At 37.0% G+C, this 12,291-nt stretch overlaps 1 protein-coding gene across 1 annotated transcript; it reads right to left on the bottom strand.

Annotated features, from left to right (window-relative positions):
* Positions 1-5,314: 5,314 nt before the first annotated feature.
* On the bottom strand, positions 5,315-6,624 carry LOC131464756 (E3 ubiquitin-protein ligase RNF135-like). The gene has a single exon (XM_058637348.1). It carries the CDS (start codon positions 6,519-6,521, stop codon positions 5,409-5,411), a length of 1,113 nt encoding a protein of 370 aa, XP_058493331.1. The 5' UTR covers positions 6,522-6,624; the 3' UTR covers positions 5,315-5,408.
* Between the last annotated feature and the right edge of the window lie 5,667 nt (positions 6,625-12,291).

A 12,291-nucleotide genomic window follows, 5' to 3' on the forward strand; every position in this document is an offset into this window, starting at 1 on the left:
CTCTGAACAGCTTCTACGCTCGCTTTGAGAATCCCAGAAGCTCTACCAGCACCAGACTCACCCCAACACAAGGTGATGCGCCCCTCAGTGTGACCGCGGCAGAGGTGAGGATCAACCCCCGCAAAGCCGCTGGTCCAGATAACATCCCTGGACGGGCACTGAAAGGCTATGCTGACCAGCTGTCGGAGGTGTTCACAGACATCTTCAACACCTCAGTCAGTTGTTCCCACCTGTCTGAAGACTGCCACCATCATCCCCATGCCCAAAGGCTCCACAGTGACAGGCCTGAATGACTATCGGCCAGTAGCTCTCACCCCGATAGTCATGAAGTGCTTCGAGAAACTGGTCAGAACGCACATCAAGGACAGTATCGACATCACTGTGGACCCCCACCAATATGCATACAGGAAAAACAGATCCACAGAGGACACCATCTCTTCTGTGGTCCACACAGCCCTCACTCACCTGGAGAGCAAAGACTCCTATGTCCGCCTGCTCTTCCTCAACTTCACATCCGCTTTATCATACCACTGATCCATAAACTCTTTTCACTTTGACTGAGCCCCCACCTCTGCAACTGGGTCCTGGACTTCCTGACAGACAGGCCGCAGTCAGTGAGGATCCACGACATCTCCTCCACCTCCATCACCCTCAGCACTGGCCCCCCCCAGGGCTGCGTGCTGAGCCCTCTTCTGTTCGCCCTGCTCACTCATCACTGCTCACCTAAACATCCGAGCTGTCATATTGTGAAGTTTGCTGATGACACAGCAGTGGTTGGACGCATCAGCAACAACGATGAGTCCAGCTACAGGCGGGAAGTGGAACACCTGGAGGGTTGGTGCAGGGTAAACAACCTCTGCATCAACACAAAGAAAACAAAGGAGATGATCGTGGACTTCAGGAGGAGCAGACATCCCCCTCCATTCTCCCCTGCACATCGGAGGAACAGCGGTGGAAGTGGTTTCCAGCTTCAGGTACCTGGGCGTGCATCTCAAGGACGACCTCACCTGGAGCAGCAACACTTCCAGCCTGGTCCGGAAGGCACACCAGCGCCTGTACTTCCTCAGGAGGCTGAGACGCACTGGACTAGGAAGGTCAGCCCTTATTACATTCTACAGACGTGTAGTGGAGAGTGTCCTGTGCTCCTGCATCACTGTGTGGCACGGAAGAAGGCTCTGCAGAGAGTGGTGAAAGCTGCACAAAGAACTGTGGGCAGCAGCCTCCCCATCATCACAGACATCTTCACCTCCAGATGCAGGAAAAGGGCCACCTGCATCATGAGAGATCCCACCCACCCAGCACACACACTGTTCACCCCCCTCCCCTCAGGCAGGAGGCTACGGAGCATCAAGAGCAGGACAACGAGACTGAGGAACAGCTTCTACCCTGTCTGACAGCTCGTCAGACTCCTGAACTCTCTGTAGCCCCCATAGCCTTGCTGCCCCCACCCCCACGGACTGTACTTTGCACATGCCCCCAGTACTGTACGCCACCTTTTGCACCAATTTTTGCACAGCCACTTACCTCCAGAGGGTTTAAAGTTTTAATCTTTTTAATTTATATTTTAAACTGTTGGTTCTTCTTTTCTTCTTTCTTCTTTCTTCTTTTATTGCACTGTAGTCATGTGTTTGAAGTGTTCTATACATAAATAAATAAATAAAGATACATGATAACAATAATTGTGTTTAAAGTGTTCTATACATAAATAAATAAATAAAGATACATGATAACCATAATTGTGTTTAAAGTGTTCTATACATAAATAAATAAATAAAGATACATGATAACAATAATTGTGTTTAAAGTGTTCTATACATAAATAAATAAATAAATAAAGATACATGATAATAATAATTGTGCTTAAAGTGTTCTATACATAAATAAATAAATAAATAAAGATACATGATAATAATAATTGTGTTTAAAGTGTTCTATACATAAATAAATAAATAAAGATACATGATAACAATAATTGTGTTTAAAGTGTTCTATACATAAATAAATAAATAAAGATACATGATAACAATAATTGTGTTTAAAGTGTTCTATACATAAATAAATAAATAAAGATACCTGATAACCATAATTGTGTTTAAAGTGTTCTATACATAAATAAATAAATCAAGATACATGATAACAATAATTGTGTTTAAAGTGTTCTATACATAAATAAATAAATAAAGATACATGATAATAATAATTGTGTTTAAAGTGTTCTATACATAAATAAATAAATAAATAAAGATACATGATAATAATAATTGTGTTTAAAGTGTTCTATACATAAATAAATAAAGATACATGATAATAATAATTGTGTTTGAAGTGTTCTATAGATAAATAAATAAATGTACATGATAATAACAATTGTGTCTAAAGTGTTCTATACATAAATAAATAAATGTACAAGATAATAATCATTGTGTTTAAAGTGTTCTATACATAAATAAATAAATAAATAAAGTTACATGATAATAATAATTGTGTTTAAAGTGTTCTATACATAAATAAATAAATAAAGTTACATGATGATAATAATTGTCTTTAAAGTGTTCTATAAATAAATAAATAAAGTTACATGATGATAATAATTGTCTTTAAAGTGTTCTATAAATAAATAAATAAAGTTACATGATAATAATTGTCTTTAAAGTGTTCTATACATAAATAAATAAAGATACATGATAATAATAATTGTGTTTAAAGTGTTCTATACATAAATAAATAAATAAAGATACATGATGATAATAATTGTGTTTAAAGTGTTCTATACATAAATAAATAAATAAAGTTACATGATAATAATAATTGTGTTTAAAGTGCTCTATACATAAATAAATAAATAAAGTTACATGATAATAATAATTGTGTTTAAAGTGTTCTATACATAAATAAATAAATAAAGTCACATGATAATAATAATTGTCTTTAAAGTGTTCTATACATAAAAAATAAAGATACATGATAATAATAATTGTACATGATAATAATAATTGTGTTTAAAGTGTTCTATACATAAATAAATAAAGATACATGATAATAATAATTGTGTTTAAAGTGTTCTATACATAAATAAATAAAGATACATGATAATAATAATTGTGTTTAAAGTGTTCTATACATAAATAAAGATACATGATAATAATAATTGTGTTTAAAGTGTTCTATACATAAATAAATAAATAGTTACATGATAATAATAATTGTGTTTAAAGTGTTCTATACATAAATAAATAAATGTACATGATAATAACAATTGTGTTTAAAGTGTTCTATACATAAATAAATAAATAAAGATACATGATGATAATAATTGTGTTTAAAGTGTTCTATACATAAATAAATAAATAAAGTTACATGATAATAATAATTGTGTTTAAAGTGTTCTATACATAAATAAATAAATAAAGTTACATGGTAATAATAATTGTGTTTAAAGTGTTCTATACATAAATAAATAAATAAAGATACATGATAACAATAATTGTGTTTAAAGTGTTCTATACATAAATAAATAAATAAAGATACATGATAATAATAATTGTGTTTAAAGTGTTCTATACATAAATAAATAAATAAAGATACATGATAATAATAATTGTGTTTAAAGTGTTCTATACATAAATAAATAAAGATACATGATAATAATAATTGTGTTTGAAGTGTTCTATAGATAAATAAATAAATGTACATGATAATAACAATTGTGTTTAAAGTGTTCTATACATAAATAAATAAAGATACATGATAATAATAATTGTGTTTAAAGTGTTCTATACATAAATAAATAAAGATACATGATAATAATAATTGTGTTTAAAGTGTTCTATACATAAATAAATAAAGATACATGATAATAATAATTGTGTTTAAAGTGTTCTATACATAAATAAAGATACATGATAATAATAATTGTGTTTAAAGTGTTCTATACATAAATAAATAAATAAATAGTTACATGATAATAATAATTGTGTTTAAAGTGTTCTATACATAAATAAATAAATGTACATGATAATAACAATTGTGTTTAAAGTGTTCTATACATAAATAAATAAATAAAGATACATGATGATAATAATTGTGTTTAAAGTGTTCTATACATAAATAAATAAATAAAGATACATGATAATAATAATTGTGTTTAAAGTGTTCTATATATAAATAAATAAAGATACATGATAATAATAATTGTGTTTAAAGTGTTCTATACATAAATAAATGAATAGTTACATGATAATAATAATTGTGTTTAAAGTGTTCTATACATAAATAAATAAATGTACATGATAATAACAATTGTGTTTAAAGTGTTCTATACATTAATAAATAAAGATACATGATAATAATAATAATTGTGTTTAAAGTGTTCTATACATAAATAAATAAAGACACATGATAATAATAATTGTGTTTAAAGTGTTCTATATATAAATAAATAAAGAAACATGATAATAATAATTGTGTTTAAAGTGTTCTATAAATAAATAAATAAATAAATAAAGATACATGATAATAATAATTGTGTTTAAAGTGTTCTATAAATAAATAAATAAATAAATAAAGATACATGATAATAATAATTGTGTTTAAAGTGTTCTATACATAAATAAATAAAGATACATGATAATAATAATTGTGTTTAAAGTGTTCTATACATAATTAAATAAAGATACATGATAATAATAATTGTGTTTAAAGTGTTCTATACATAAATAAATAAAGATACATGATAATAATAATTGTGTTTAAAGTGTTCTATACATTAATAAATAAATATTTGTACATGATAATAATAATAATTGTGTTATATTAATATTCAGGAGCATGAATGTAGTTTTTTATTAGTTAAAAACACACAATAACGTTGTTTCACCTTGATGTCGCGTAATAAAGAAGAAACAATCTGATCGTCGCACTTTTATTCAAACATATTTGTACATTGATATTTAAAACAACTTTTTGTCTGTGTTTTTGAGATAAATCACAGGCGTTTTTGGAAAAGTTTCCATTTTGATCCAGAAGAACTTTGTCTCTTCACATCTTACTTCAGATGTCGCTGAGAGACAGAAACAGATATTTTAGTTGTTAGAAGCCGTCGGGACTTCACTGATGATAAAGTGATTCTTCTCTGTGATCCAAACAAATCATGAACGTTCATCAAACATATTAACCATCATGAACGTTCATCAAACATCATGAACTTTCATCAAACATCATGAACGTTCATCAAACATCATGAACGTTCATCAAACATCATGAACGTTCATCAAACATCATGAACTTTCATCAAACATCATGAACTTTCATCAGACATCATGAACGTTCATCAAACATCATGAACGTTCATGTTTGATGAACATTCATCAAATGGGTCAAAGGTCATCTGCTCGATAAACTCACGGCTCCTACTTGAGTTTACAAAAGTCAAACGTGTCTCCAGGGAAAGAGAAATAAAGTCCAACTCCAGCGTAGAGAGGCTGAGTGAACGTGGTCTGGACTCTGTGAAGCAGACTCATGGTGTCAGAGACTCTGTAGAAGGACAGAAGACCTGCGATGTGGTCTAAGTAAACGCCCACTCTGGAGAACTCGACGTCTGAGACTTTAGTCCTGATGGAGTTGTGATAAAAGTCACAGCTGTTCTGGTAACAATACAAAGCCCACGACTTGTCATTGTATCCAAATTTACATTTGTGTGAGTCTCCTGATCTGCTGATGCTCTTGTACGTCACAGCGACGCGGACTCCTCCCCCTCTCCACTCCACCTCCCAGTAACAGTGTCCAGTCAGACTCTCTTTGCTCAGGACCTGCCACCAGTCCGTGAACCTGTCCTTGTGACGAGGGTAACACTGCTTCTTCCATGTCGCTGTGACTTTTCGGTTTCCCTCAGACAACAACATCTCGTCGTTGGCTGTGTTTGGATCAAGCGTGATTTCCTGTGAGTACGTGAGGAACTGGGCTCTGGTCTTTGGTTCTGAGGCAGAGTTCTCCACCGAGCACAGATAACAGACGTGCTGCAGGTCTGAACGGCAGAACATCTTCATCATATTCACGTGACGAGAGCAGATGTTCTTCTGCAGGTGCTTGGACGGCTCCATCAGCTTGTGTTTCTTAAATGCAGGCGAGTGATAATGAGGCTGGAGATGCTTTTCACAATAAGACGCCAAACAAACCACACAAGACCTGAGAGCTTTGAGTTTCCCACACACGTCACAGACCACATCGTTCACTCCAGCAGGAGCAGCGTGGACCGCAGGCTTCTTCAGCTCCTCCACTAAATCTGCTAACATAAAGTTCTTGGTCAGGTCTGGTCTCGGTCTGAAGGTCTTTCTGCACTGAGGACAGCTGGAGATCGTCCTCCCGTCCCAGAAGGTCTTGATACAGTTCAGACAGAAACTGTGTCCACAGGGAATCGTCACAGGATTCTTCAGAAGCTCCATGCAGATCGCACAAGAGAAGTTTTCCAAACGCAGCTGAACACCTTGCTGCGCCATTTCAGAAACAGATCTGCAGTTAACCATCAAACACTCAGACTCCGCCTTCTTCTAGACTCCGTCTTTTTCCACTTCCTTGCACCACATTTGCACTTTTTTCCCTGCAGCGTGAGTCAGTCACAAGTTACTCTCTCTGTTCAAAGCCATCACAGGAAGTTCACCTTTGTGTTGTGGACAGACAGACGGACCTTTCATGTTCCCAAACAACATCAAAGTCACTGGAAGAGCAAATTCCACCATTTTGTGCTGTCAGATTTCCAGACTTTCATTCTCACCTGCTGAAGGTCCTGTAATGACATAAAAACGTTTGATTTATAGAATTAAATAATACAACGAAAGACTATGAAAATGTAGATTATCCATCCATCCATCATCTACCAGAGGGTCACGGGGGGTGCTGTGCCAATCTCAGCTACATTGGGCGATAGGCGGGGTACACCCTGGACAGTTTGCCAGTCCATCGCAGGGCCACACATAGCGACAAACAACCATTCACTCTCACACTCACTCCTATGGTCAATTTAGAGTGTTCAATTTGCCTAATCCCCACATTGCATGTTTTTGGACTGTGGGAGGAAGCCGGAGAACCCGGAGAAAACCCACGCACACACGGGGAAAACATGCAAACTCCATGCAGAAAGGCCCTTGTTCCAACCGGGGCTCAAACCCAGGTCTTCTTGCTGCAAAGGCAAGATCGCTAACCACTACACCAACCGTGCAGCCCAAATGTAGATTATAGTTTATTAAAAAAACAAGTGTGTTCTGTTACCTAGGTGACACGTGGTGACATTCAGGAATGACATAAAAATTGTATATATGAGACTTCCGGTTGTGGCGGCTCAGTGAACGGTCGGGTAAATTCGGAACCTCCGGTATATTTTGAGATTTAATAGCGAATAAGCCCTATTAGTAGTGCTTGTGAAATAGAAGCTCACTAAGAAGAACACAATGTCGACACTGATAGTCCGTGGACAAGGAAACCACAAAAAAAAACCGACCAACAACCCAAAGGATCCTTAAATGCCAGCCCCGGCTAGCAAAAAAACAGAGCTATCACCTGTAATGGCTGCTAACAATACGCTACAGACGTCCGAACCACCGTCTTGGCTTTCCGCTGAAATGCAGAAGTTCACGGCAACGATTCAAACTTCCATTACGACCCGACTACACCAAGTTGATGCTGCACTGGAAAAGATGAGCGAAGCCATACAATCGACCAACACTAAAGTTATCACACTGGAGGCCAAATGCTATGACTATGAAGTCGCTGCTGTGGACCTACGCCAAGGGCTGACAGAGCTGGAACGGAGACACCAGAAAGAAGTGATGGAGCTGAAACAAACTGGACGATTATGAAAACAGACAGCGCCGTGAGAACCTGAGAATTGTGGGAATCACATGGAGTCGAAGGGGCGAACACCGTGGACTTTCTGGAGAAATGGTTACCTGAAATCCTGGGACTCCCCGGCCCGATAGAGGTAGAGAGAGCCCACCGCACACTACAGAGACGCCCGAGTGAGCAGGGAGCCCCCAGAGCCTTTGTTCTCAAACTTCTCCGCTACAGGGATGTGACCCAGATACTTGATGCCACCCGCAAAAAGGGAGAGCTACGGTATGGCAACTCGTGATCATGATATTCCTCGATCTCTCACCCAGGCTACACCAAAGGAGAATGAGATTCACTCCCCTAAAGTAACAGCTCCGACAGGCTGGTGTGAAGTACGGGATGATGTACCTGGCTATACTCAGAGTGGACATGCGATCAGGAGGAACCAAATCGTTTGATTCGGCGGAGGCATCCTCATCGTTCCTGCACAGGGAATACCCGGAGGTATTCTCATCAAGTTAAACGGGACATTCACGGTATTTATACGAAAACACACAAAACCCCATGCCACACGGTGCGATGGTAGGTTATAAAGGAGATCACCTGTCAAGTTTGTGGATACTTGTTATGTGTATCTGAAAGACAATACCGCCGGACTGTGCAAGGTCTATATATTTTCTGTATTCTTAGATGCAATTACGAGGATAAATTCCCACATGTTCCACTGGACAGGTGTTTTAAATAAGCTCCTCTTTTAATGTGTAATGGGGATTTCTTGGATTATTGTTATTATTGTTGTTGAATTGTTTGTGTTGATTGACAACTGTCAAAAGGTTTGGTGCATGTTCAGGCACCCGTCGTTCTTACTTGTCAAGGGTCTATTCAGAGACTTATGCATGTACTTTTACTGGAGGGCTGATGACAGTCTAGGGTTTGTGATGCTCTCATCACTGTGTAAGTTTAACGTAGGTAAGAGGGCCTCGGTAAGGAACACGGTCCAAGTGATAGGGGTTAGTTACTACTGGTTTATTCAAGATTCGAGTGTCAAGTTTTTTTTGTTTTTTTGTTGTTGTTGTTTTTTTCTTTTCTTTTTCTTTTCTTCCTCAGTTTCTTTCTGGTATTACCCTATATTACATCTTACCCACTCTGCTATACACAGATTCAGTTGCCTCAGTCCCCACATTAATATCAATTAAAAAATGACTAATACACCTATGCAATATAGATGTTTAACCCTCAATGTTAAAGGTAGCAATCATTGTATAAAAAGGAAGCGTATTATCAACTACTTGAAGCAACACCAGATTGATATAGCTCTACTGCAGGTAACCCACCTGAATGATACGATGCTGCTAAATTAAAACAAGAGGGTTATAACCATGTGTTCCTCTCTTCATTTACCCCGCGAGCTAGAGGAGTGGCCATACTAATTAATAAAAAAATCCCTTTCCAATTGAGTTCCACCTGTAGAGACAAGGGAGGGCGATGGGTTGTTGTACAAGGCTCCATTTTCTCCCAATCCATCATTAGTAAATATATATGCACCCAATTATGATGATCCCCAGTTTTTCCACAACATTTTTTTCAACTTAACAAGCCGGTGAAACTTTTATTGGGGGAGATTTCAATCAAGTACGCAATCCTATTCTAGACAGATCATCAACCAAGCAGACAACTCTAACACAAGCAGCAAAAGCATTGAAGGTGGAGCTCTGAAATTTTGGCCTCTGTGATATATGGTGTAGGCAGAACCGTGTGACCCAGGGATACTGCTTTTACTCCCCAGCCCATGACAGCTACTCAAGAATTGATCTCTTCCTGGTTCCTTTGGCTAGAGCCCATACAATTCCTTCATGTGAATATTTAACTATTTCCGACCATTCAGGGCTTTTGATCACAATCCCTTCCACTGAAGCATCTGGCTCTCTTAAAAGATGGCTTCAGTTCTCATCTACTCAATGATTCTGAATTTACTGTGTTTGTTGATAAACAATTAGATCTTTTTTTTTGAGAAAAATCAGAACTCTGCCTCAACCGATGTTGTTTGGGAATCAATGAAGGCTTACATAAGAGGTCAAATTATATCATATACATCTGGCAAAATGGCAAAAAACATAGCTCAAAAGTAGAATCTCTAGAAAAAGAAATAAAACAACTCGAGAGGGAGCATCTAATCTCACAGAACAAGCAAGTTAGGCAAAAACTCAGGTCAAAGCAACTAGAATATAACACTATAACCACTCGGAAAAAAAGAGAATGCAATGAGAAGGACAAAGCAAAGATTTTATGAACAAGGAGATAGAGCTGGCAAACTTCTAGCCTGGCAAATTCGTAGAGAAGAAGCCGAAGGAGAAATACATATCTAGAAATTGGGCTCTAACACAATTACTAACCCAAAATTAATAAACAGCGTCTTTAAGCAATTTTATGAAGTACTCTATACAACCCAAGGTAGCTTTCCTGAAAAAACTAATTATTCAGCTTTGTGAGGGAGCAAGGGAGAGCCTGGAGGGAGTTATTACAGGCAAAGAAATATCAGAAGACATTTCCAAAATTAAGTCAGGTAATCCCCCGGCCTGGACAGTTTTCCTGTTGAATTTTTTAAGGCTTTTCTGCCCAAACCGCTTTACTGTTTTGTTTTTTCTCCCATGTATTTTTATTGGGCATTTATAATACAAACATACAGACATAATTACAGAACACGTAAACAGAGACAACAGAAACAGAACATAACAGGTCGACAAAATAAAAAACAAAAAACAAAAACCCACCCCTCACCCCCTGGAGAAGACGCACATGGAAATATCATGAGAACCCTGCTATGCATAAGAGACCGAATATTAAGTTGGGTTCGTATCAGCAAGGTACTGTATCAGAGGTTGCCAAGTCGCGTCAAAATGTTGGAGACTGTCTTTCAGAACATATCTTATTCTTTCCAGATGGAGCGTATTAGTCAATTCATCCAGCCACATCTTAGATGTTGGTGCGTTTACACTCTTCCATAACGTAAGAATCTTTTTTTTTCGCTATTATAAGACCATTTGAAATAAAACATTGTTGTGCTTTGTTTAATTTTTTAAAGGTTTCAGACACCCCGAGAATAATAAGTAAGGGTTCTGGCTTTATCACAAACCTCATAACCTCGGACATTATATTAAAAACCCCAGAAAAAATGTATCACACATAGGTGATACTTCTGGATATATATTATGTAATTTTTTCTTTGAGAAGCGGAGCATGTGTATAATTTTAAATTGAATAAGACAGTGTCTTGCACTATGTGAGCAAGTGTTGATCTTCTCAAGGGCTCTGTCCCATAGATCATCTGTGATCGGCTCGTCAAATTCTTTCTCCCATTTGCGTCTATGCATATGGGCGGGGGGGGGGACTTAATGACAGGAGATTATTATAGATACGTGTTATCAACTTAGGTTCATATATTGGCAATTTCAGACAGTCATCGATTAATGTTTTTGATTCGGTCTGAAAATCCTCAAAATGTCTACGTATATAGTCCCTGATTTGCAGATATTGAAAGCGTTGATTACTTTCTAATCCAAATTTCTGCTCTAATTGAGAAAACGAGGCAAATACACCTTGTATATACAGATCTCTAACACATTTAATACCTTTCTGATTCCACTTAGAGAAGGCTCCACCCAAACCAGACGGGGCAAAAGTGGGGTTTCTATCTATGGGTAATGCAGAGGATATGGTTTTAAGATTATATCTGGATTTGATTTGTTTCCAGATACAAATCATGTTATGGATAATAGGATTGTTGTTATATAATGATCTACTGATTTTAGTAGGCGCTAATAGAATTGTTGCCAGTGTATATGGATGGCATTCCTCTTGTTCTATCAGTAGCCAATTAGGTGGGGACTTTGTGGCGTTCAGCCAGAAAATAAAAGTCTTATTTGTATAGCGCCAAATCATAACATACATTATCTCAAGTCTGTACATAGACAACATCAAGGAGAGCAGAGAAACACAACAGTTCCTCAATGAGCAAACACTAGGCATCAGTGGAGAGAAAAAACTCCCTCTTAACAGAAGAAGAAATCTCTGACAGAACCAGACTCAGAGATGTGCGGTCATCTGCCTCGACCGGTTGGGGTGAAAGGAAAATGGGGGACAGAGGAGAGGAGGGGGACAGAAAGGGGGGAGAGAAAGGACAAGAGGGAGATGAGGTAGAGACAGAAGAGAGAGAGACCAGGAGCAGATACACAACAACTGTATCAAGTTACAAGTTTATACAGTCAGTGATGACATGTTTATAGCAATACAATGTAATTTATAAAGCAGCAGCAGAGAGTGTTGATAAAAATTATACTAATATTGACTTTTAATTATAGCATAATAATAATGGTGATGAAAAGTATGATAGTAATAACAATAGACTTGAAACTGGATCTGGATCCTGCAACCTGCAAGATGAGGATACAGAGAGCGAGAGAGGAAAGGAAG

This window comes from Solea solea, chromosome 1, assembly GCF_958295425.1.
Source record: "Solea solea chromosome 1, fSolSol10.1, whole genome shotgun sequence".
Classification (NCBI taxonomy): domain Eukaryota; kingdom Metazoa; phylum Chordata; class Actinopteri; order Pleuronectiformes; family Soleidae; genus Solea; species Solea solea.